The sequence below is a fragment of the Pongo abelii genome, chromosome 8 (genome assembly GCF_028885655.2).
Source record: "Pongo abelii isolate AG06213 chromosome 8, NHGRI_mPonAbe1-v2.0_pri, whole genome shotgun sequence".
Classification (NCBI taxonomy): domain Eukaryota; kingdom Metazoa; phylum Chordata; class Mammalia; order Primates; family Hominidae; genus Pongo; species Pongo abelii.
In genome coordinates this window covers 108,595,250-108,621,850 of record NC_071993.2, presented here as the reverse complement: position 1 = coordinate 108,621,850, position 26,601 = coordinate 108,595,250, and the positions used below count along the sequence as shown (strand labels likewise).

General features: G+C 46.2%; 1 protein-coding gene across 3 annotated transcripts in view; it reads left to right on the top strand.

Moving 5' to 3' along the window:
• The window catches only part of FBXW4 (F-box and WD repeat domain containing 4), an 85,651-nt gene that overhangs the window by 22,955 nt on the left and 36,095 nt on the right, over positions 1 to 26,601 (top strand). For all 3 annotated transcript variants that reach the window (XM_002821084.3, XM_063727712.1, XM_054523399.2), the window contains exon 5: positions 4,221 to 4,315. In XM_002821084.3, coding sequence (XP_002821130.2) covers positions 4,221 to 4,315 — 95 coding nt within the window. The remainder of the gene's footprint in view (positions 1 to 4,220; positions 4,316 to 26,601) is intronic.

Here is a 26,601-nt window from a genome sequence, read left to right as displayed (position 1 = left end):
TGTGGGAACTTTGCTGACAATTCAGTTGGTGCAGGAGGCCCAATAGTGTCTTGTTATGTATTTCCTAGCATCTAGGTTCCATAGTGCTAACAGGAACAAAATGCTTGCTGGTGTGTCAGCAAGTGGGCCTCTAAAACACATAGGGAGAGGACTCAGGAGAGGGAAATTGCAATCTTTACTCAGTAACTTCTGTGACTGCATGTACCCTCTGGTGATTACACCTCCATATAGAAATATTGCTAATTTATGTAAAAAGAAGGGCTAAATATGTTCCCTTCTTTTTATGGAGATTTCTCCTCCCTTTACTGTTTTCTGCCTTACTTTGTACTCACACCAGCACAGGAAGCTTGAGAAAAATCCAGCATATCTTTTGAACCAACACGGAAACTGAATTTCCTGTCACTTGCTTCCTATTACCCTACTTCATACTTACTTCAGGCTTCTGATTGGTCACTGTCTTTGTACCATTCCTTGAAAAGATTCTGGCCTAAACCTGTTATACTGCTCAAAAGTCGATTTGCATAGAAACCTTTTGTGGCACGTGTGACCTAGGTACTCCTGTCTTATTCTAGCCATCTTCCTGTCATGGCTTCAGGCTTACCCAAGTTCCTCCTTTTCAGTGACACCTCTTTCTTCTATTCTCTGTGGTCTGACACCCAGAACAGTATAAAACTAAGCTTTATAACCACAGGTAGCAATCTGAGGGCATGGATTACTTACAGTTGAAGAATAATAGCAAGTTTATTTGAGGTATTGGGTTAATTTCATATTTAAGTACTGATTTAGCCCTACTTAGTATCTTAGATTTTTAAAAAGATCTAAAATAAATGCTTCCTTCTAAAATTGTCACTACAGTCCATCTTCTTCCTTCTGAGGATTTCTTTTAGGTCAGTGACAGAATTCTCTTCTCTGGTCCTGCAAGCTGGTCAGCTGGTTTGCAGCTCCCCTGTGACCTCTCTGCCAACTCTTCTTTCCTGGCTTTCCAGATGCTGCCTGGGTTTCCCTCCTTTCTGTTGTTGTCTTTGCATCCAGCCACCTTTGTTATCCTGAGCCATTTCTACATTACTGTTGTATTCAGTTTGTCTTTTATAACTGAAACATCATTTCTTTTCAGTGGCATCTGAAATTCTACAGCTGCTTCTCCAGGCTTCTAATACACCTGAACCTTCATAAGAATTTGCAGTGATATTTGCCTGTAACCATCTATTTTTGGGGAGTTTCCCAAATATGTACTGTATTTTAGGAAAGAGATTTATTTTATGGGGTAAAGGGAAGTAAAACAATCTCTTTGCAAGACATCTGAGCTAGGGACTGTCCAAAGAACCCTCTTCCTTCCCCTCCCCACAAGCCCAGTTTCAGGTTTATTGTGACTTAGCTTGGATTGTGTCTCCGGGCTTTAGTGGGGCCAGCCCCATCCTGAGATGTGAACAGCTGGTAGCTTATGTTCTTAATGAGCCTGGGCTGATACTAACCGTTCCTTCATTTCCTTCTTTATTTCTCTATTCTTTCTTACGAGTGCCTACTGTGTGTGAGGCCTGGTACAGAGGCACCTGGGCTCTTCAGAAGTAAGGAAGATAAAGCCTCTTATCCTTAGGATGAGAAGAGATGTGCGTACCTGGCCATGGAGCTGATTGGAAGTGGCTAGGACTGTGGAGTATAAAGCTCTAGGGCAAAAGCCAGAAAGTTCAGAGGGTGGAGAGATCAGATCACATCTGGCTTAGAAGGGAATATTTATTGTAATAAGAACCGCCTGATACCTGCCAAATACTATGCTGCTGTGCTAGATGCCTTATACTTATCTCCACTTTTCCACACTATAACCCTGAGATAGGCATCATTTCCCATTTAACACATGTGGAAACAGAAGCTAAGAAGTTACCATTAAGATCAAAGATAATAAGTAGCAACTGTGGTTCAAATCCAGATTGATCAGATGCCAAAGCCTATGCATGCTTTCTCTGCAATTGCATGCTGCAGGGAATATTTTACCATTTAGGTTTTTCTTTTGTTTTAGGATTATTTTCTTTAGGATAGATTTTCAGCAACAAAATTGCTGAGTTAAAGGCTGTGGTCATTTTAAAAGTCGTGATGCATATCACCAGTCTGCTTTTTAAAAGAACTGTATAAATGTCCACTCCCGGCCGGGCACGGTGGCTCACACCTGTAATCCCAGCACTTTGGGAGGCCGAGGCGGGTGGATCATGAGGTCAGGAGATCGAGACCATCCTGGCTAACACAGCAAAACCCCGTCCCTACTAAAAATACAAAAAAATTAGCCGGGCATGGTGGCGGGCGCCTGTAGACCCAGCTACTCGGGAGGCTGAGGCAGGAGAATGGCATGAACCCAGGAGGCGGAGCTTGCAGTAAGCTGAGATCGCGCCACTGCACTCCAGGCTGGGCAACAGAGAAAGACTCCATCTCAAAAAAAAAAAAAAAAAAAAAAAGAAAAGTCCACTCCCACTGAATCTTTTCCAGGGATGGATCTGTTTTGAATTTGGCCATGGAGGGCAAAGACAGGATCAGCGTATTGTTGTCACCTCCTGTCCCTCAGGTGCCAGGATGGAATCTCATGTTTCTGGAGGATGATGTGCTGCTGGGCCAAGCCAGGAGGGCCACTTTCCTAAGATCTTGCTCAGAATTGGCGGCATGCTTCCTCAGCCGCTCCTGGAGACCAGGAACCTTGTTCTGTGGTTTGCAGAATCTAGGAATTGACCTTCCCTTTCCGTGGAGGACATTAGTGAATTCAGGCCTAGGCCTTCCCCACAGATTTTGTAATCAGAGTCCTTAGTGTTTCCTCACCCCCTAAGAAAGAATCTGCCTCCCAGGGAGTTTGTGTCAGGGAAAAGGCAAAACTGTCTTTTTAGCTGGGCTGCCTAAAAGAGTACATTGGAAATGTATCTAGTTATTGCCAAAGAGGACTGACTATGGAGTCCAAAGAGTAGGCCTGAATCATGGCACTCAGGAAAGGTTGTGGTGTTTACCTTTGTTTTCTGCCCCTCCTCATTTAGGATCTTCTTGTTATGTTTATTTTCTTTTCACTGTGTTGGGAAAAGTAACTCACACAATCATCCCATCCCCCACCCCCATCATACACACAAACTCTAAAAAACACTTTCTCCTTTTATAGGGAAGAGTTATCATGTGACTCTAAGAAGGCAGGACCACCCCTACTCCATCACCTACCCTTTAAACTCAAGGAATGTTTCCTTTAAAGTTCTTCCATCTAAGGTCCTGCCTGAGTTTTGTGTGTTCCCCTTATAGCACTGCTGGGACCTTAAGAGGTCACTGATCCATCTGGCTGCCTCTGGATCTCTCTGTTGTTGCTGTCTTGGGATAGCCCTGTACGTCTGAGGTTTCCTTTCTGTTTGGTTAGGGGCTTATGTCCCTGTGTGTGTCATCTAGGATAGGGTGAAGTGAGGGGGAGCCCTGTGCTTAATGGGAGATGTCTAAATGCACTGACTGCTGAGAGGGCTCTGTGAGTGTTGATTAGAGTTAAGCCCAGAGTGGCTGCTAATGTACATTCCTGACTGATAGAGACCAGATAATGTGCTCCAAGCAATATTTTTAACCTGTAGGAGATATGGAAGCTTAAAAGAGTTAAGCTTTTCTGCTACTTTTGGTGACACTAGGTGCTAAATTCCCTGCTGACGTGAATAGTATTGGATCCTGGGCATTATCAACAAACAAACAACACACCACCTTCCCGCTTGGAAGTCTCTCTTCTTCCATTCTTTCCTTCCCTTCCATGTTTCTTTTTACTTCTCTCCCTAATTCTATTGCTGTCTGCCTATACTATGCCTTGATCTTCTTCCCTCTCCCTACTTCTCCAAAGTAAAATCTTGGTGAGAGATAGGAGAAAGGAAACTCCACAAATACAGGGAAGCTGTCAAGAGAGGCAAGCCCCACCCACCCACTTCTTCTCAGTCAAGTCTCCGCTGAGGAATGTGGAACTTCTGATTCCCCAATATAAAGTTGGCTGGTAAGTAAGGGCTGTCAGTGGAAGTAAAAGAGGGTAGTTAGGATGGAGAGCTAGGGCCTATCTGCGGGGGTAGGTGAGCCAGAAGCTGCAGGGGCCCCTCTGCTGATACCTGAGCTCTGTGTGTGCAGGGCATAAAGGATTCCCCATTTCTCCACCTCCAACAGTCACCCCTCCCGGAGCACCTCTCCTCCCCACTGATCCCAGGCAATGCCAACGAGAGCATCTCCTCTCCTGTTTCTAGGTGTGGCCTTTGGCCTCAGGCCGGCTGGGGCAGTGCTTACACACCATCCAGACTGAAGACCGAGTCTGGTCCATTGCTATCAGCCCATTACTCAGGTAAGGGAGACATATTTGGATGTGGTTTTGTCCTGTATAATAATGCTTTTATTTTACTAGATCAGGTGAGCTAGAAAATCTTCCTGTTGTATATTCTAGGTTGCTTTGTGTCACTGTCTTGGAGATTTTTTAATCCTCCAGAGATTTGAGGTATTTAGGCCACTTCATATATGCGTGGGATTGAGATAACCTTCTAAATGCGAATTTCTTAAGCATCTAACCTCAGAAATGTTAATGAAAGAGTACTATATGAGAATATAACTAAGAGTCCAGCTGTTAGCCAGGAGTGTCTCTTCTGGAACAGTTGTCCTCTGGGGTCATTCTCAAAGCAGAGGCCTCTCACCACCTCTCGGAGGTGACAGCACCAGCCAACCTGCTCTTACAACTCACATGTCTGCTTTGTTCCCCTTGGAAAATGTCCTCTGGAGTATCCCTTACAGTCTTAAGTCGTCAGGAGAGGCTTGGGGCCCAGATCCAGCTGGGTCCTCAAACAAAGACATGTATGTGAAGTAGTAACATTGATTATTGTAGCAAAAGTGTGAAATTTTGATGATGGCTTTACTGTACCCTTTGACCTGATTGTTACTTCTCTTTTTTGTTATTCTTTATTTTATTTTATATTTAGAAATAGGGTGTTTGTTTTTTGTTTTTTTTTTTGAGACGGAGTCTCACTCTGTCGCCTAGCCTGGAGTGCAGTGGCGCCATCTCGGCTCACTGCAAGCTCTGCCTCCCGGGTTCACGCCATTCCCCTGCCTCAGCCTCCTGAGTAGCTGGGACTACAGGCACCTGCCACCATGCCCAGCTAATTTTTTGTATTTTTAGTAGAAATGGAGTTTCACTATGTTAGCCAGGATGGTCTCAATCACCTGACCTCGTGATCTGCCCGCCTCGGCCTCCCAAAGTGCTGGGATTACAGGTGTGAGCCACCGCGCCCAGCCCTAGAAATGGGGTGGTGTTTTTTTTCGTTCTTTTTTTGTTTTTGTTTTTGTTTTGTTTTGTTTTTGTTTTTGTTTTTTTTAGAAATGGGGTGTTTCTATATTGACCAGGCTGGTTTCAAACTCCTGGCCTCAAGTGATCCTCCCATCTTGGCCTCCCAAAGTGCATGAGCCACTGCACCTGGCCCTGACTGTTATGTCTCTAACCTTACCTATGGACAAGTGAGGTTTGCATCCCGACTTCTGCTTTCGAGGCTCTCTGGAACCAAGACAGAATCCCTCTCCTCCCCAGCAGGGTACACAGACTCTCCTGTACCTGTTCTATCACAATATTTTCCTAGGATCTTCGTCCACTTCCTTCACCCTACTCACATGGAAATGTGAAAGCTGTAGGGCTGCCGCCCTCCAACACTAGGTTTAAGTCAGTTGCTTATTTTATAAGAAACTTGGTCCTACCCACTTCACTTAGGCCCTTCAGCTTCTTTCTCCTCACCCCATGGAGCCTGCACCCCTCCTACTCCCTTCCACAACTCCCTTTCAATTTTTTTTCTTTCTAAGAATTAGAGCCGATTAGCCACGTCATTAATTCTTCAATTTGACGGCTGATATAGCAGGACCTGAAACACATTGCTGACCCCAGAGAATGGAGACCCCGTTCCTTAGCATATTGACGATGAGAGAAGTTAATTAAAATTCCACAGAGCAGAGGTGTCGGCTAACCTATAAACCTGTCGCTGTTCAAAACAAATCATTCTAGCAATCGTAGGAAAAGAGGGAAGGAAAGACCAGCAGGGAGTGGAGAGGCTAAGTGTGTGGGAGCGGAGAGTGGAAAATGGAGCCATTGAGCTTTGTCTCCTCCTCAGTTTCTTCCTAATGCTGCCCTTTTTAAAGCCAGTTAGCCAGACCTGGGTATCCGTGGGCTGAATAGAAGGAAAGTGCTATGGCCAGTGAGAAGTGACAAGTATGCTGGTGACTTTGCCTTAATGGTTGCTTGTGGACTTCTGCTGGTTTTGGGAGACTGGAGTGGAGGTGGTGGTAGAGAGAAGCTCTCAGGGCCGGAGATGGTCCGTGTGCTTCCTGCATATGGATTGAAGCCAAAGAACACAAACAGGCTCTGCCCTGCATCCGTACCCCACATTTCTCTATTCCAGCCTCCTCCTCTGGAATGTGTTAGGCTACCTCTTAACAGAATAGGGCACAACAACTATTGAAGATGGTGTCAATAAAAGAGGTTGAGGACAGAGTCTGCCCTCATCATTAAGAAGCATTTAAGATTACAGTAAACTGATTTTGGGTTTTTTGGCCACAACTTGGAGACTGGCTTTTGGGAAGGACCTAGCTTTCTGGCATTACTACTGCTACTACATGACTGCCACTACTACTAGCAGCTAACATTTAGTAGTCATCTGCTCTGTGCCAGACCCTCTGCTAAGGCCTTGATGTGTCTCATCTTTGGTGAAGACCTAGGCCTTATGTTTTCTTCACATTCATCTTCAGGGTCTTCCTGTCCTCTTCTTGGCCCTGGGATGATTTTTTGAGAGGGGTCTCACAGTGTTACCCAGGCTGGTCTTGAACTCCTGGGCTCAAGCCATCTTCCCACCTCAGCCTTGGGATGATTCTTTCACTCTGTCAGCTTCTGACCAACAGTTATTTAAGATGGTCTTCCCCTAACTCCAAAAATGAGGTCTTGGAGTCTTTTAAAAAATAGTTTGTGTTTGAGATTCTGTCTTTACACTAGATGACCAGAGTGTATGCCGGTGTTATCTCTGCCTCTTTTTCTCTTACCCAAAGAATATACTGGGATAGGGTCTTTTTACCTCATTATTAAATCCATTTCTTCTCAATGTGACCTTGAATTTGAACCTTTCAATAAACTCAGCCATTTTCTCAGTCTTGAGAGCCACTGCCTCCCAGCCTCAGGGTCTGTTCTTTAAAGCAGTCTGGGAGATGAGTTCTGCTTTGCCTTCAACTAGCAGTGTGGCCTCAGGCAAGTCATTCCCGCTCCCAGCCTCAGTTTCCTCGTATTAAATATGCATACTATTTCCTTTACAGACCTTACTAGATTATTGTGAAGATGACCTGAAATAATCTATATGAAAATATTAATACTCTGGAAAGCTAAAAGGGCTGTAATATATATGTGTTATGCATATTGAGACAGGGTTTCACTTTATCACCCAGGCTGATTATGAACTCCTGGCCTCAAGTGATCCTCAAAAAAGGGCTATAATGTAATGTCAGCCAGAATCCTTTCTTGCCTGGTGTAGCATTTGCTTAGTGGCTTCAACTGCTGTCAAGTCTCTACCCTTTTCCAGGGCTCCTCCTGGCCCCAGGGAGTTTCCCTGCTCTTTTGTAGTCTTCTTGAGGTGGGGACTCAGTAGGAATCTCTCTTCCCCCTGTAGCATTCCTGTCCTCGATGACCACCTTTAGTTCCCCTCCCTGCCACCATTCCTGTTGAGTATGGTTGTCAGTGTCACTAATGTGATATGACCCTGGACTCCTCATGGAGAATATGAGGGGATGTGGCAGCCAGTGTACTGGCCCTAGGGCAAGTACTCCTGGTTTACCTGCCAATTTCTCAGCCCTTTGTTGCTCCCTTATGCAGTTAGGAGGAACCTGGACAGTTAGGAGACCTAGCACAGCTCTTTTCTCAATTTATCTCTTTCTTCTATTTAAAATAATTTGTCAGACATATTAATCTTATTTATCTCTGATACCGGGACTTTTCTACCTTCTCTTCTTATGTATGTACTCAGGCACTTGTATGAAACGTGAAACCTCAATCCAGAGGCTTAATTTGAGGTCCTCACGACTGAGAAAAAGCAAGTATCTGTCCTGTGTTCAAATGTCTTCTTTCCTTTCTTCCTTTACTTTGAGTTCTTGATTTGTAAAGAGTCGTGGAGGGTGATATTTAATACTGGTTATGTGCTTAGAGCCATGTGTAGTCAGTCAAAAAACACAGAAGGAGAACCAGCAGGCTCCAAAGGAAAGTGGCAGGCAAGGACCTTTTCTTCTGCCTCTCGCATACCCTCCTACCCATCTTATTGTTCAACACCGGTAATCCTGTTTTTAAGATTCATGACTTAGAAAAGAAGCCCTTCTCCTGTAGAGGAGGTCTCACCTGGAGTTTTTGGATGATTGATAGAAGGACAGGTTAAGATGGCCCAGGAATGAGATACTGGAGGTGTGCCTGGGGTGGAGGGGCATATGTCTGAGTGTAATTATGGGGCAGGAATACCTTCAGCTCACAGGCCTCAGAGATATAACCTCCTGAGGTCACATGGAATTCTGAGCAACTTCCCATGAGTAACACAGAAGAGCAGGCTCTTTTTTTTTTTTTTTTTTTTTTGAGACAGGGTCTTGCCTGGAGTGCAGTGGCACAATTATAGTTCACTGCAACCTTGAACTATTGGGTTCAAGTGATCCTCCCACCTTGGCCTTCTGAAGTGCTGAGATTACAGGTGTGAGCAGCTATGCCTGGCCAAAAAGCAGATTTTAAAAAATGTGTAATATGTTTTATTGTCATTTAAAAATCATTTCCAGCTGAATACAGTAAATACTAAAGTATGAGGAAATGTAGAAATATTAAACACTTAACTTCATTCCCTTTGACTTTCCATCTCTTCCCTTCTCACCCTTTCACCTCACTCCTTGTGTATTTACTGAACACTTGATATGTGTCAGCTTCCCCAAGGATCTTATTCAGTGGTGGGGAGACGATAGGCACATGGCTGTAATGATTGCCAGTTTATACTAAGTGTCTTAACCTAGGCTGTCCCTGGTTGGGGAGGAAGGGGGAGTGTCATTCTCTTCTGGGGAAAGGCAAAAATTGAGGCCCAGGGAAGATCAATGCAGGGCCACATGTGGAATGGGGCAGAAGAGGAGTAGTTTGTACCCAGGTCCCTAGCCTGTTCCCATGTCCTGTGTGCTGAGGGACAAGCAGGCCTTTGGTCATTGCTGTGCCTTATTCACCAGCATCTTGGATGGTAGCTGTGGCCCATAAAAGGCTCTGTGGGGACCTGTGAACATTCTTTCTTCCTGGAGGCCAGAGTTGAGACAGGGAGTGGTGGGAGAAGGCAGCATATGATGGAGGCTTGGGCTCACTCAGGTAGCTGTGAATGCTTGCACCATTCCAGGAGTGTAAATGCATATAGATCTTCAGTTTTCAGGGTCCCCTCCAAGCCACCCATGGGGGCATGTGGTGAAGTGAATCTATAGATCTACCTACCCTGTTTGCCTGGGAGGGGAAGGGAGAGGAGCCCACAGCTCCTCGTCCCTCTGCAGACACCATATGTATTGCCCTCCAAGAAAAAAAAGGTGCTTAGCAAAACCCTTTCCCTGTCTCCAAAGGACACTTGCTATCGTGTGAGAGAGTGTGGTCAGGAAGGCTTCCCATGACACTTGGGTTTTAATCCCTTCTCTCCCGCTTCTGTCATTAGGGAAATATATGAGTGGTATAGGTGTAGAAACTTGACTTAGCTGTGTTATTAAATATACAATATAATTTTGTGTAACTTTACTTGCTGTGGTGGCCTGTTTGTTTTTGGGGGGATTAGTCCAAGTCTGCATGAAATGTACCAATTCAAATTTGTAAAGTGAGTTGCAGCCTCTGGGGGGTTTTGATGGAGGAGCTGCCCCTTCTTGCTTCATTTCTCCCAGAGGTGAGGGAGCGTCTGGAAGGAAAGCAATCACTGTGTACTGTTCGGTAAGGGAGTGGGTTTTGGGGAAAGGAGGGTGTTTGTTCCCAGTAGCTACAGGGTTTACTGTGTGTTATGTGTGTGGTAGATGCATATTCAGCGGCCTGTTGAAATACATCTTTCTTTAGTGAAAGGTAATTGCATCTGGAGTTTTCTCTGACAGAGAGGTTTGAAAGATTGGAAAAGGAGGCAGCCAACTTGCAGTTCAGATTCTTTTGGTTGCCAGTGGTGCCGCAGTCCTTTGGCCCTGGACTTCATAACTCGCTGAGTACTTCTAGGGGAAGAAGGATCAAAAGTAAAGATTGTGCCTCTGAGTTTTTCTTTTTCTGGCTGGCTGTGGATGGCTGGGTGTAAAGGGGATGCTTGACCTTGATAACTTGAGGAAAAACTCAGGTGGATGACTATAGTGCTTTGCATTGTAGCTGGTCCTCCTGATGGCGTGGGCTGTAGCTGACTTGGGGACCTCTCTCTTCTCCTTTCCCAGGGTCAGGGGCAGAGGGGGTAGTTTCTTCTGGGTCTTGTCTAGGGAAAGAAGACCTGAAGAGCTAGTCAAAGAGTGGCTTAGTGTCCCACTTTGCGAAACTGCAGAGTAGAGAAGGGAGCTTCCTGCCTGTGGTGCCCTGGATGAGAGAGTTGCAGGGACAAAGACACCATGGAGGGCCCAGGGCTGGTGTGGCTAGAAGGGGCATCGTAACACCCGGAGAAAGATGGAAGCTCCAGGTAATTCTAGGTGGGCCCACTGGTTCAACTGGCAGCAAGCTAAAATTAGAAAGGGATCAGTGTGGGGATGCCATTGATTTGGAGTCAGGTCCTGCTAAATCTCAGTACAGTGCCCTCCACCCTGGAGTTCATTGCCAGTGCATATGCAAGCCACTCAGACAGTCATATCCATCAGTAGCAAGGACCAAATACCACAGGGGTGGGTTTCAATTCCTCAAGACCCTGGATTTCTGCCATTACCCAGGGCAGGATAGGCACAGGGAGGCTCATGTGCTGAGCTGCTGGCCTGAGACCAGCACTCTCCCAGCCCTGGCTGGCCCAGAACCCATTTGTGGGAGCAGCTCCTTCCTTGGCCAACCCGATTGGCCCACTTGTCAAGAGCTGACTTAAATGAAACCCTACAAGTAGAAGCAGAGGCTGCTGCAGGTGGCTGAATACTGTGGATACAGAGTTGATGTGTCCAGACTTGGCCCCCTGCTAACAGGGATGCATTTCTATCCCTCAGTCTAGTGTTTAAATTCTTTCTGTTTCCATCTCTGTCTCTGTCTTTCTTTCTCTCTCCCTTCCTCCTCAATACCCACATTCCACTCTCTGTCTTTCTCTCTTCAGATACTGCTTAAGCATTACCATGTTCTGGTCACTAGAGAGACACAGTGAACTAGACAGCATAGTCTGATGGGAGAGACCGACAAGTAAAATAGGTAGTAGAGTGTGGTAAGTTCTCAGATGAGGTTGAGACATGGCCTTGGGAGCACGCTGGACGGATCAGTCGTCTTTCTCTTCCTCCCATTGCCTACACCTCCCGGCTCCAGTCCCTACTTGCACCATTCTTTCTTCCACTCTGCTCATCAGGAAGGGAAAAGGGAATTTTCCTGCTTTAGCTGCTGCTGACTTTTCTGGGTTGTGTGTGCAACGTGCCTGTGTTTTTCCACCTTTGATCACTGTTCTGCCAACAGATAATTTAGCAATCACATCCCAAGGTGGAAGCATGGAGTTAATGTTAAAATTAGTTTTCTTTTTTTTCTGTCTTTAAATTTCAGTGGGTGATGAGGCAGAGAGGGAGGCGGGAGGGTGAAGGGGAGCCATAAATTCTGTGGCTGGTGTAGCTGTTCTCTGAGCAGCCGGGAAGCCTCTGATGTCTCCACAGCACTTTCATTAACATTTAAATTAAGGGTTTGTTTTTCAGTCTGTTTTATAGGCAGGGACCTTTCATGGCCTGTCACATGCAGCACCCACCCCCCCTCCTGCCCCAACTTCCCAAGCAAGTGTGTAATTGTAGCCACTGCTGTATCCTAACTCTGGGTTGCAGTCGGAGGTTCAAAGGGAATTACTGGAGCTGGAGTTTTGGAGGTACAAGATGTAATAGTCAGGATGTGAGTGTTACTCCTCAAATGAAGGTGCTGTGTAGGAGCTCTTTCTCCTCTTATCTGACCTGTGCTTTCTCAGCTCTTCAAGGGACACACACTTCAATCTGACTCTGACCCCTCCCACCCTTCCTTCCTTTGGGCCATGGGGCAGGTAGGAAAGGGTGCAGTCCATTCAAGTGATTTCTCCTTATATTGCAAGTTAGGGCTGGGGACAGACTATTCTAAGATAAAGATTTCCATGCTTATCTTCCTCCTTTTGATTATTATTATTATATTTTAGCCTCACAAATACTTCCTCCTACTCCACTGACTCTTGGAGAAGTAATAAAATAAATGGGATTACCATCTGAGAAGAATTTGTAATTACAGTAGGGTCCTTTGGTCCTAAAAAGTGTATTCGAACATGGATATGCGTATGCATACCATACTTAGTCACTAGCTCTGCATGTACCTTGTTGGAAATAGCTTACTGATTGAATTTGACGAAGCTATTCTCCCGGATCTATGCATTCAGAAGAAACTCTACTACAACCTCAGGTTTCTGAGCTTCCTTTCACACAGAAATATCTGGCAGCATTTGGGGAGGTTTTGAAAAGACATCCCTGCTCTGGTCTCCTTCCCATCAGCACGCTGTTGATCTGTAGATGACAAGAATGTGTACTAAACACACATGAAGCATCTCATTGCTTCATAACCTCTGAGGGCTTAGTTTTCCCACCGCTGGTCTCTAGGTAGTTTTCTTCTCTGGACAGTGAAGAGAGGAGCATTGGGACCTTTCTCTCTTTCTGTTCAGAGGCTGAGAGTTTCCTTTCCCTTGGAGCCTGGACTTCACTGCACGAGTCACTGCATCTTTCCTCCTTCCTCCACTAAGCCACTCAAACTATCCATGACTTATCTGCAGGGTTCAAGATGGCTGAGTGTTTTGCCCTTCTATGCCAGGTAACCTTGTGAACAGGTGGACACCCTCATGCCCTGGGGTCTTGCCCAAGGGGAGTGAGGGAGGTGCTGGGGCAACCCCTCTGCAGGTGCTGCTTGGGCTCAGATTGCAGGCTGGTGTCCAGGCCCCTCCTGGTGGTGATTAATCTGGGACACGGGCCGACAGAGGCCCAGCCAGGGCTGCTTTGGTCCCTCACTGTGAAGACCTTTGGCTTGGAGACTGAACTGATCTCTATAGCCTGCTTCGGCTTGGGGTTTGATCTGTCAAGGCTAAAGAGGAACCTGATGGTAGAGCGGAAACTTGTAGCCCTGTCTGACTTATGGCACTGATCCATTCCAGTGGCCTTGTCATGATAATACTCGTATATTTAAGAAGATTTCCCCACCTGTTAGCTGTAACACTCAGATCAGTCAAAAGAAGGATCTTCATGGAAAATCTGTGCTTTTAGTTTTTTGAGCCAATGGAGCTTACTCTTGTAAGTAGACTAGGGGCTGGGTAGGGGTTTCTAATGAGAATGAGTAAAAAAGGCAATAATGAGGTCGTGGCTGGATTAGTAGCAGAATGTATGTTTTTATGTGGAGGGGCCTCATGTCAGAGGTAGAAGGATCACCCCATCCTCCTGCAATTAGGTGGCTCTCAGGCCACTTGGAGCAGATTTCCAGATTTCCAGATTTCAGTATTTAGAGTCAAGTCTTACCTTCCTCATTTTCTTTTTCATTTCAAACCATTCCCCCCCGCCACCCAGACGAAGTCTTGCACTGTTGCCCAGGCTGGAGTGCAGTGGTGCAGTTTCGGCTCACTGCAGGTTCTGCCTCCTGGGTTCAAGCAATTGTCCTGCCTCAGCCTCCCGAGTAGCTAGGATTACAGGCGCATGCCACCACGCCCGGCTAATTTTTGTATTTTTAGTAGAGACAGGGTTTCACCATGTTGGGCAGGCTGGTCTCGAACTCCAGACCTCATGATCCACCTACCTTGGCCTCCCAAAGTGCTGGGATTACAGATGTGTGCCACCACGCCTGGCCTCAAACCATTTTTTTTATTTTTAAATAGGCCTCCCACTCCCTTTCTATGTACCAGAGTCCTGGTCCCCAGGACTTCCAAGTGGCAGTACATGGTGCCAGCTATACTTCTTCTCTGAGTTCAGGACAATCACACGTGGCTCCACTTGATAATGGGCTTAAGGCCCAAAAATAGGAATTCTGTTGCCCATGACAGTTTCTCTGAATCAGTGAGTCTTCGTGAGTTTCATCATTACGGTAATTCCATTTGGCAGTTAGAAGCTTGGGATTAAGAGCTAGGACATTTTCCTCATACCATGGAGAAAGAGAATAGGCACCATGTTGTACACCAGTAGAATATGTTGACACTGTTGATGTGGGAAGCTGGCTGTAGAGACCCTATGAATCATAAAGGTTGTGTTGATACTGAATTTTGCTTTGCTGATTAGAATTTTACACATGATGACAATAAAGAATACATGCATCAGCAGATCAATTAATATTTTTGGCTCTTCCTTCAGACCAGTACTAAAAGGTCTCTGACTATGGATTGGACATCTGCTAATCCCTGTGCCACTCTAGCAGTTTCTTGAACAAGACTCTTAGAAGTTTCAGATAGTGAGCTTTTTTTTTTTTTTTTTTTTTTTTTGAGACGGAGTCTCACTCTGTTGCCCAGGCTGGAGTACAGTGGCGTGATCACGATCTCAGCTCACTGCAACTTCCACCTCCCGGGTTCAAGTGATTCTCCTGCCTCAGCCCCCCCAAGTAGCTGGTACTACAGGCAAGCATCACCACGCCCAGCTAATTTTTGTATTTTTAATAGAGATGGGGTTTCACCATGTTGGCCAGGCTGGTTTCGAACTCCTGACCTCAGGTGATCCATCCACCTTGGCCTCCCAAAGTGTTGGGATTACAGGCATGAGCCACTGCGCCTGGCCAGATAGTGAGCTTTTGGAAGCAGGGGTTTTATTTCTTGTCTCATGTAAGAGTTATGTGCTTGTGTGCTTCAGAGGAAATCCCTGTGCCTCTGGGGTACCCTAGTAAGATGATTACCCAAGACCCTTGCCTCATTTCCAAGCTTGTTCTTACTCCTCTCTTGGGCCAGGACATTTTCCACAGGGAGTAATGGGTAACATGGTCTGTGGGACCCTGTCATATAGGCTTGGCTCAGGCCTATCTGAGGTGCTGACAAGGGCGGGAGGGTTGGAGGGAGGAGGGAAGTGACTATGTGCATGCAGAAGCCATGGTAATTGCAAAGGGAATATTAATCCAGGAGCTGCTGGCCCAGGAAATTGCTTTCTGTAGAAGCTTTCCTTTTCATGGTTTTCAATGCAAATTGAAAACATAAATGGGCACAGAAAAGTGTAGGGGGGACAGGTGGGGTGCCAGTTGGGATGTGATAACATCCAAAATCTTCAGCAGGGTCTTAATTTGCAGAAGAGAATTTCAAGTAACAAGAGAGAAACTTATAGGATATTAAAATAATGTTAGAGCATGTTTTGCTGTGACCTTCCCACCCCCATGTTTTCCATGTACTTGTATTCAGGCTCGTCTCTGGGCCTGCTCAGCTTGCCCTGCTGCCTCTTCCTCCGCTCTTTCCCACAGCAAAGCCATAATCCAGCTTTTAGGACAATGGCCATGGTAGTCATGGTATAGTATTTTGGTTTTCACGGCAGGCTGGGAAACAGTAGCCCCATCCAAAGTCAGTGTGCTTTAGAAAATGTACACATTGGTCCTGGGGACTGGAGCCTCCATATGTGGGCTAAAGAACATGCCTCTTGAAGGCAGGAGCTTGCCTGCTTTGAGAAGGTGTTAAAGCCAAGGCTCCTCATTTTATGTGTTCTCTCTTACGATCAGTGGGTAGGCTTGATGAAGTAGAATGTGAGGCCACCAGGCCTTTTTCCTCTCTCGATTTCCCACACCTCTAGAGAGGTGTGACTTTCTGGTTCCAGGCTGGAGACACTTACGTCTGTGTTGCCTCTGGATGCTTTGGGGATACTGGTCAATAGGATAAGCATGGGGTGACCACCACTTTGATTATGTTGGCATAGCAAGTGATCAGGCGAGAGGCTTCAGACTGGTTTCTTTCTAGCTGCTGAGCTAGACAAGAAGACACAAAAAGAGGACAAAAGGCAGTGTGGAGGGTGAGCTTTTCCAGTGTAAATATACCCAAATAGTAGAGAATACTACGGAACTGTGGGGGCTTCTTCGCTGCCTTTGTGTGGGCCTTCAGTGCGCAGGTGACATGCATTGGTTGACAAAAAAGCTGAGATGTGTGAGGTAAAGTGAAATGTACCCTTTCTGCCTGTCACCACCATGAGTGTTCCTTCCTCGCTTCTTCATTGATTGGGGAATTTTGAAAGAGAAATTAGCTTGAATCTTGCCCTGGGTCCGAGCTGTGGTGCCTGGTCAGAACTTGAGTTTCAGGAGCAGTCTCCCACTAGGATGCTGTCCAGATGTAATCAGCCACTGCTTAGCACATGCTCCTCATCCCAGACTTACGGCATCATGGCCCTCCCGGGCTGGAGAGGTTCCAGTCCAGAGCACGAGACTCACTGTCTCTTTCTTGTGAGGACTCGACTCATGCAGGATGTTTCCTTCTCCTGCTATTTTCTGCCTTGTTGCAGCTGCAGCTTTAGCTGTCCTAGAGAAACCTGGGTCTTTCCTCCTGTGCCTGAATGAGAAGAGACCAAGTGAGTGATTAGGGTGGGGTCCTATGGTAAATGACCTAAGAGAAGGGTCAGCTGGGCATGATGGTGAGATTTGTAACATTTGGCAAAGAGGAAGAGACACATGTGTTAATGCCTTTGAAGTGTTCTTTCCCTGCCAGTTGGACTCTTACTAGTATCCAGGGTGAGCTGCGGTTGAGAATTTAAAAAAAATTAATAGGAAAAAAAACCCCAAATTATTCAAAGGATTCTTCCAGTTGTTAGAAGTCTTTGGTCCGGAAAATCCTTCTTTGCAGGCTGATAAGGATGAGTTCAAGAATAAAAAGAGGAAAAGTTAGAGTTTTTAAATTGCATTAGGTTGGCAGTGAGTATCAAAATTAAAACATGAAAACCTTTTGACACAGAAATTCCACTTCTAGGAATTCATTGTAAGGCAATAACCAGACAATTATGCAAGATATATGTACAAAGACTTATATTAAGAACACATAAATAGGCCAGGCATGGTGGCACACACCTGTCATCCCAGCACTTTGGGAGGCTGAGGTAGGAGGTTCACTTGAACCCAAGAGTTCAAGACCAGCTTGGGCAACAGAGTGGACCCCATTTCCACAAAAAAATCTAAAAACAAAATTAGCCAGGCATGGTGACATGCTCCTGTAGTCCCAGCTACTCAAGAGGCTGAGGTGGGGGGACTGCTTGAGCCCAGGAGATCGAGGCTGCAGTCAGCTGAGATCGTGCCACTGTGCTCTAGCCTTGGTGACAGAGCAAGAGTCTGTCTCAAAAAAGTAACAAACAAACGCCAAAGAAACCATAAATATCCATTAGTACGGTTCTGATAAAATATTTTATACTACGTTCCCTCAATAAAATGCTATGTAGCCATTAAAAGGATGATACAGATGTACATTTATGGACCCAAAAGATGTGATAGCAGATTGTGGAATGAAAAAAGGTCAGAAAATAGTATGATATTTATTTAAATATCTCTTCAGGGTTTTTTCTTATGTGGTGGATTTCTGTTGATATTTACTTACTTTTTACTTTTAATGTATTTAAATTTTTTATAATGATTCTATTTTATAATTAGAAAAAACAAATTACATTTAAATGTCTATTTTAATATCAGGCAGCTATAGAGAGAATACCTCCTTTTTTTTCTTACATAATTTTAAAAATTAAGGATGCATAGACCTACATTTACTTTCGATTTTTAAATAGCCTTATTGAAGTAGAATTTATATATCATAAAATTTACCCATTTAAAATATACAATTTAAGTGTACAATTCCATGATTTTTAGAAAATTTACAAAATTGTGCAACTATCACCACAATTTCATTTGAGAACATTTCTAACACTTTCAGAAGATCTTTCCTTACATTTGCTTTTGCATCATTAAACATGGTTTCATGCTTGGGACCTTCTTTGGGGAAAGAAATAAGTAAACATACTAGAATTTTTTAAAAAGGATAATATAAGCTTTGGATTTTTTTTTTTTTTTTTTAAGACAGAGTCTCGCTCTGTCGCCGGGCTGGAGTGCAGTGGTGCAATCTCGGCTCACTGCAACTTCCGCCTCCAGGGTTCAAGTGATTCTCCTGCCTCAGCCTCCCAAGTAGCTGGGATTACAGACGCATGCCACCACACCTGGCTAATTTTTGTATTTTTAGTAGAGACGGGGTTTGACCATGTTGGCCAGGATGGTCTCAATCTCTTGACCTTGTGATCCACCTGCCTTGGCCTCCTAAAGTGCTGGGATTACAGTCGTGAGCCACCGCGCCTGGCCCTGAGTGCCTGTCTTATGGATATATTGAATGCTGCTGTGTGCAAGATCACATGGGAAGTATGAAACACAAGAGACTGTTTGTTTTTACCGTGTAGGAGCTTATAGTGCAATAGCAGAAACAATGCATGTACTGAAATGACAATTTATTTGGTTATATATGCAGTGTAAGTGCTAGCAACTACTGGGGTTATTGACAGGAAATCAGAGGAAAGCTGTAGCCTTCTTATTAAGTCAGAAGAGCTTCATGGATGACATGGAAGTTGAAGTGGGACTTACATGATGCCTGTATTGAAATTGCATAAGGGAACTTCAAGCAAGGGGTCTGAGCAAAGGCATACAAAGAGATGGGGAAGCTAAAGGTAGGTTTGGGAGTTCAGAGTGGACAAGTCTGGCTCGCTAGAGGGGAAATTTGGAGTCTAGTTTTGGAGGGTGTTGAAGAGCAGAGTTTGACTTTAACTTGAGGAAAATAGGGAACTTTGGACCGTTTTGGGCCAGATTGAAGCAGTTAAATGGTTTATGTTGTGCTACAGCGTATAGGATTCTTTGGAGGAGAGAGACAGGCTGTTCTTTTCCAGGAATACACTTTGTTAGCAGGAAGGGACTAGACTCGTAGGGACAGTGGGAAGACAACTTTCATTCAGGAAAACTACGTAGGAAAAAATCAGTAGTCAGACATGACTGCATGTCAGGGAGAGAGGGAAGAGACGAGTACCTCTGTGAGCCTGATGATGGAGGGGGCACTGGGTTTGAGAAGACTGAATTTTGTTTTATGGGACAGTCAGGTGGCAGTGGCCAGAGACAGCCCAGGAATAAGGTTGCCTGGAGCTCACACGTGGGGTTGAGATGTGGAAGACCTCAGCATAGGGACAACAGTTGAAATAATGTGAGAGATTAGCACCAAAGGACAACTCAGAAATAAAGACAGTGGAGCAAGGAGAAACAAAGAGCCAACATGTCCAATCAGAGGCAGGAGGAAAACTGGGAGCCTGGAGAAGAGTAGATCAGCCAGCCAGAGTAGATGGTGGACAAATTCGGGGGCAACTTACATAAATGAATTTATCTCTGCCTTGCTTATTATGCCTTTTCCCTATTCTGATTGATAGATACCACCAGTAAGGTAAAAATGTATACTCCTAATATTGATGCATGGAGATTTATAAGCATTTTCTTTTCCTTGCTTGATTTTAGCATTTTGTTTTCAAACTATAATAAATTTGCCTTTTTTTTCTAGTTCTTTCCTCTGGCTCTTGTGTTTTCTATTGTTCTACCCTGTCGTTATTTTTTTTTCTTCTTGAGGGTTGCCTACTTTGGGCTTGGTAATTTTTTCCCCCTCAGCTCACAAAACCAGGCAGTGGGATTTGGAGGGTCAGCAACTGAGCTAGAGATGCTAAGTGACAAAGTGAGGGAATATCGTGGATCCCAGTTGTTTCCTCCATGTGTACTGGTATCCAGGGCGAAGCAAGAGAGACTGATTTAGAATCAAGAAAGAAGCTACTGACCACAGATGTTGCCATTTGGAGAGGTTTAGCATCAGAGCCATAGGAGCTGCTCAGGTTCTGGGCTTGCTTGGGCAGCTATGGCTGTCTGAAAACTTTTTTTTTTTAAAGAGATATAACTAAAAACTTTCAAGTTCTCGGATTTTGGGGGTAGTAATTCCACAGGGCTTGTCATTTGTGTTTGAAGCTGGTGGTGAGGAGGGCGGAGTGAGGAGAAGCGAGGGGGTGGAGATGGGAAGCAAAGAAGGAATCAGAGAGAGAAATTTTATTGAGGGAGAGTTTGCTGGGTTTATGGGAGGGAATCTCTCCCCTCCTCCCCATTCGGATTTGAAAGGGCCGGTGAATCTTTGATTAGGTGCAGGTCAAAAGAATTTACACATTGTGACCTTAATAACTAGAGGTGATTGGCAGGCGGGCTGCAGGGAGAGGGCCGCGGCCCCCTTTCATCTCACTTAGCACAGAGGAGAGACAATGGGCCAGCCGATTTTCCTTGTTGTCCCTTGTTTGAAAAGGTCTGGTGTCTCTACTAGGTACCTGTGACATGGGGGTCTTGATTGGGGTCTCATAAAGGCCCCTGTCAGTATGTCCAAAGGCCAAGAGTACAAAAGCAAGCAGTGGGTGGGGGTCTCAGCTGACCACTGAAGAAGGGAGGGGAGGGCCCGGGAGGCAGTGGAGGGAGAAGCAACCCCCGATGGGAGCCCTTATAGAGGGAGGGAAGGAGGGGGGCAGAGAAGGGCCATTTTTGTCCCTAACTCATCAAGCACATCTGCAGAATTGTCCAAGCTGCTGCCTCCTGGTTTCAAAAGAAAAAAATGATCGTTTGATAAACCGTCCCTGATTCACCACTTTCTCACAACGGTGGGAGACCCAGCCCTGACCTCTGTATGATTTCACGTCAGGACCAGGCTTTCTTTTCCCACCCCCAAATTGCTAGAGAAACTTTGAAATGTATCCTGTGGCTTTCTCTCCCTTCTTTCACCCTCCACCCATTTCCCACCCTCTCCACCCCACTGGCCTCTGTTTTCTCTCTGGGCGCTCCAGAGTGTAGGCGAGTAATTAGTCCCCTCTTTCTGGGGCACAATGAAGCCAGGGTGTTTGGCGGGCCCCTTCCCACCGCTCACAGAGCTGGGGCCTGGGGGGAAGGACCAGGTGGCATGTGCAGTGTGTTCCAGGCCTGTACAATCGCTGGGGGACAGAGCTGGGGGCTCAGAGACTGGTGTGCTCCTGTTTCTCGAAGGAATGTGCAGAGGCGCATGCATTAATGGTCCCCACACAATGCTTGCATTTTTTTCCAGGCAGAGGCATCTTCCCCGTGAAAAGGCTGCCGAACTCAGGGCCCAGGCGGGAGCTTTTGCCGGCGTAGTGGCGTTATTTCCCACCCTGCGCTTAGTCACTTGGAGCTAACATGGGAGACCAACAGGCCGCGTCTCTCGAGAGCCTGATCTTTGTATCTGATGTGTGCTCCCCCTCTGCCCTGTCAGTTTTGTGTGTTCACGGAGTGTTGATTTTAATGCGGGCCTGTGTTGGGCTGGGAGGCCGGGCTGGGGGGCCTCAAGTCTTTGTCTTGCAGGGCTTTTTCTTCTTGGAGGGTCTTCGGCCCTAGAGGCTGGTGGCAGATTTGAGAGGTAGGGTGAGATGCCAACTCTGGCTGGCAAAGGATTCCCCCATCCATGTGTCTGTCACAGACCACTGTGGGGTGCCTAGAAAACAAGAGCACCTTGGGATGCTCGAGCACACACTTGCTTGGCACCCCACCACCCCTTGAGGGGGGCGGTTAGTTCTACCCCATAGGGCTGCCAGCTTGAAGTGAGTTAAACCCCCCTTGTGACTGGGTCTGGCAGGAGCACAGATTGTGAGCCTCAGGGAGCCAAAGCAGGGCCTTGCTTGCAGGGCTCTGGGGGAGGTGGGGGCAGGCAGGAGGGGTGCTAGAGCACAGGTCAGCTGCAGAGACTACTCTGCAATCATTAAGGGACAGGAGAGAATAGAGACCAGACAGAAAAGAGGCAGAGTGTCTGGGGGAGTGTCAGGAAATCACAAATGCTCATCTCAGGCAGTTGAAGGGGAATGTCCCTAGGAACTAGGGCCTGAGTGGAGGCATTTTCCCCAGTGAGGAGAACTGGACATGGTCACAGGTAGAGCCACCAAGGACCAATGAGCAGGCTGTCTTCTGTCTTTACCACTCACCTTGCTGCAGTATAGCCTTGTGCCAGGAGCTGGGGGATGGGGTCTGGGTGGGTTCCTTATCTCGAACCCTGAGTCTTGCTGCGAGACAAGATGCCTATGCATGACTCAAGGAGGAGGAGATTCTGGGGAGCCTCAGCCTGGGTGTGGTCTGCTCTGCTTCTGGGGAGAGCAAAACTTCGAGTACCTGGAGTCAGGAAGTCAGCGCATGAAGGCCTCCAGGCCCCCAACCATGGCCAGGCTGTAGCTCTGGCATCCGTGTGGTCCTGGGGCTGGGGGCCATCATCTGGAATCAGGCTTTTAGAAAGGGGCTGTGTCTTCACTTTCCATATGGATTGGAAGGCAGAGATGCAGGCTGGCCACTGAGATGAGGTAGCCCTGGGGAGGCATCCCGCCAAGGTTCACCAAGCACAGGGGCTCCTCTGTGCTGCTGTTGGCATCCTTCAGACTGTCTTGGGAATTGGTGCCAGTCACACTAACAGGCCTGACAAGGAGAAAGAAGCTGGAGCTCCAAGGTCTTTGAGGGGCCTAAATCCCAAAGGAACCCACCAGTAAGAAGCAGCTCCTGCTTTGGGTCACTCTGTTTCAGAGGACATTTCTTTCATTGGGAAATAGGCACTTCCAGCAATACCCACCCCTCCTTTTTCCTTTTACTGTTTTTTTTTTTTTCCTTAATATTTCCAAATGTTGTTCCTCCCTTTCCTTCTCTTCCATTTTGTGGACAGCTCATAAAAAGCCTGAGATAAACAGAGTTTATGGGTATGGATGTGATAATGGTGGGTGGGGCATGTCAGAGATGGTTAGGCTGGGGCTCCCGGATTGTAGAAAGCACTGTGACTTCCCTGGGCTGCCCTGCAAAGGCCTGGCTGGGAGGGCAATGGCACATCATAACCTTTAAATGCAAACTTGATGGAGGAGAGAGATGAAATCATAGAAACAAATTAGATGTATCTATAGGGGGTGTTCAACTGGAGAAAACGAGCATTTCTTACTAATTGGAGTTCAGGATGCTTCATTATTAGCTTCATTACAAGGGGAAGAGTACGGCAGCCTCTTTGGGGGATTCCCTGGGCTGCCTTTTTCCTTTAAAAAGTATAATTGTATTTATGGTGGAGGAAGAAGCAGGAATTGCTCTTGGTAACTTTGTGGAGCACCCAGGGATTTAAAGCAGAGTTTGGAGCACAGTAGAGGAGAGGGAGAGATGGACTGGTGAGAGGGCACTTAGAAGCCTCATTCCTTGATGATAAAAAGGAGTTGGGAAAAGCTCTGGTGGGGATGGGAACCTCCCTTCTCAGACCAAGATTGAGGAATTGGGAATGACAGGAACAATACTGATCAGAAAACCTGACTTTCTGGGAGATCTGATATTTGACTATTTTAACTTTTGTATTAAAAGGGTAAAATGGTGGAATGCAGACACAGGGTAAAGGTCTGACAAAACTTGTTTTCCAGCATACACAGGACCTTCTCCTCATGGGCCAGGGAAAGGCTGGGGTGAGTGTGGCCTTAATTGGGCCTGGTTGGATCCGCATTAACTTCTGTCCGGGCAGGGCGCTTGTTCTGTCCATGGAAGATTATCGACTGAGATAATGAACTTGGCTGTACAGTTCTGACTCCTTTTCCTGTTACCACTGCCGCAGCCCCAGAGCTCATGTCCAAAGTATAATCAGTCCCCTAGAAAACTCTGATCCAGGGTGCTTGCTCAAGGAAGTGACTTACCTAAGTTCTGTCTAGTCAGTCAAATTATCTGGTATTTAGTGTTCTCAGGAAAGCTGAGAAAAGATACTGTTTTGTGATGGGAGAGTTTATACCCAAGAGCAGGGGGTACAAAATCTCAATAATCTCAAATCAATGCTTGTTGTGACTTCATCAAAGGCCCAGAATTTTTGCTTTTTTCCTCCCAACCTGTCCTTTGCTTTCACTACAAGTCTATGCTTAGTCCAACTTTCCTGAGGTACCTGGGACTTTAAATATACAGGATAAAAACAGGAAAAAACAAACAAACAAAAAAACCCAAAATGCAGGATATCTTCTTCTGGTTGGTAGACCTCATCCTAATGGAGGCCTAATCCCTTTTCCTAGTGGACACGGACCTCCCTGGTGATTGGGTGACCTGTGATTTATGAACTCACTGAGCACCTATAGGAGGCAGCTCATTTTTATCTCCCTCCCTGCAGATTCTGAGCAAGTTATCATCAGGGTCTAAGCTCTTTGGCTTTTCCACAGAGGGAAAGCAGAATATTGGGGGTGGGATGGGAAGTTGGTTTTCTCTAGAAACTAGACTTGCAGGTACCTCAAGTCAGCAGCTAGCAGTTGTCTAGCACCTGGCACAGGTACTGTGGAGAAATGAAAGCCTGAAGTAAGATGGGTCACCCAGCCATTAAATCAGGAATATATACCACTGTCAAGTGTATTTGCAAATTTGTGACCTTTCTTATCTTTCTTCTGAAAGGTTTGTATCCCATCCCAAGTGGCTTAGTGGGAAAGAAAGGAAGCTTCCAGTGAAATGACTTTTTGGTCATTTTTTGGTGTCCTACTATTTTTCCAGAGAGAAAAATCTTCATGGTTTTACAGTTTGGGATTTCAGAAATGCAAGACAAAAACATGCCACTGGGGGAAAAAAAAATTGATTCCAAAGCAAGTGTTGGTGTGGTGTGAGTGGGTGGAACTACACTTGAGGTTGGATAGGATGGGCAGGCAGCTGCCTAGGGAAGGGATTCCCAGGCTTTAGCAACTCCTTAAGTGCTGATGTGTAAAACTCTCCTACTTCAAAGAACTACCCAGCAAGTAGTTCCTCCCCTCATCTCTCTAAGGTGGTAGTCACCCAAGGAAGGTGCAGGGTCAGCACTCTGAGGCCTGGTGGAAAGGAGCTGATGGGGGCAGAACGACCTGTGGGTGAGAGATCCATTCCCTAGAACTAATGAGAGGAACAGATAAATTAAGGTCACCATTGGAATCTCCTCACATTGTAGGCATCCTTGCCCAGGCCTGGGACCCAGAAAACATGATTCTTGAGAATAAGTGGGTTCTGGCAGCCTCCATTGGGAAAGCCACACATACACATGACTATCAGTACTGCATGGGTGTGTGAAGACGTGGGGAACGTGAGGTCCTAGAGTTTTGTGGTAGAGCTGACTGAAGCCATGCTTGCACCCCATTCCTAACCACCACCACCCACCCCGCCAGGCGATAGAAAACCTCCCTCCAGCCTCTTGAGACCAACTCTGGTTCCACTGGGACTTTAAATCTCAGAAGAGGAATAATGGGTATTAGATGCTCTGAGATCACTGTAGGCTATTTATGATCTAAGTCCTGGGTTTGAAATTAATTGGATTGGAAAACAACTTCCTTTTATTATTTTTTCAAACCAACGAAATACCCCAAAACCAAAATGTAAAACCCCCAAACCTTTCATCCTTCTCCCTCTCCCTGTGGCTTTATTTGCTGGGTAGTGAAAAGTGCTCTCTCCAGCCTCCTTTGGGTTACTGTGCTGAACAAAGTGAGAAACCCAGGGAAGAAGGAAGCTGGTGCCAAATGGGCCCCTCCCAGCTCTGCGTCCCTTGGCCTTCCCGGCTGCCTCACAGCCTGGGCCCCAGCCCAAGCAAGCAAAGGCGCCTTGACCAGCAACAAGCCCTGGCTTTGTTGCTCCTGTGGGGGAAATGCTTTCTGGAGCCCAGGGATCTCCTCTGAGAACCACCTGTGCCTCTCGGCCTCCTGCCTAGCCTGGGCCTTCTGGTACAGGGGCCCCTGCATTCCAGCCAGCACGCTAATGGTAGGGAGTGAGGGGTGGGAGACAGCTAAGGGGGCTGTGGTCAGTTTGAGGGGGCTTAAATTCCATTCTGCCCCTTTAAGGCCCCTGGTTGGCTCAGAATCTCCTGAGGCCCTGGCCAGGTTAAATTTGTCCTGTCTGTCGTCAGCCTTGACAGTAGCCTTCTAAAGTGGTCTACAGAATAGGGACAGGGGACCCAAGGCTTCACTTCTTACCCCATACTGCAGGGGAACAGTATAGATTCCCTTTACTAGGCCATTTCCTTGATCAAGAATCCCAAGTGATGCTCTATGGCCTGGCCAGTGATGATCACAATAATGACAAGAGTGATTAGCACTTGTAGAGTGCTGATGAAATGCCAAGCACTATGCTGACCACTTTATACCTTATTTAATCCCCCCAGATAGGTACCATCATCATCCTCAGTTTACAAAAGGAAACTGAGACCCAAGAGAGGCTAACTAAACAGCCAGAGTCACATCTCTCATAGCCAACACAGCCAGAGTTGGAGTCCTGGCATCTGACTCCAGAGGTCATGCTTTTTCACTTCCGTGCTACACTGTCTGCTTCCCTGTCCTGTGCTGAGCTCTCTCATTTGGAATTAGAACTTGTTGATTATCTTGAATTGTTTCCAACTTTAAAAAAAATGAATTCAAGACTTGATTCTCTGGTTGGACCTTAAGCTGCCTAAGGGCAAGCCTATATGAATTTGGTTTTTCTTGAACACCCCA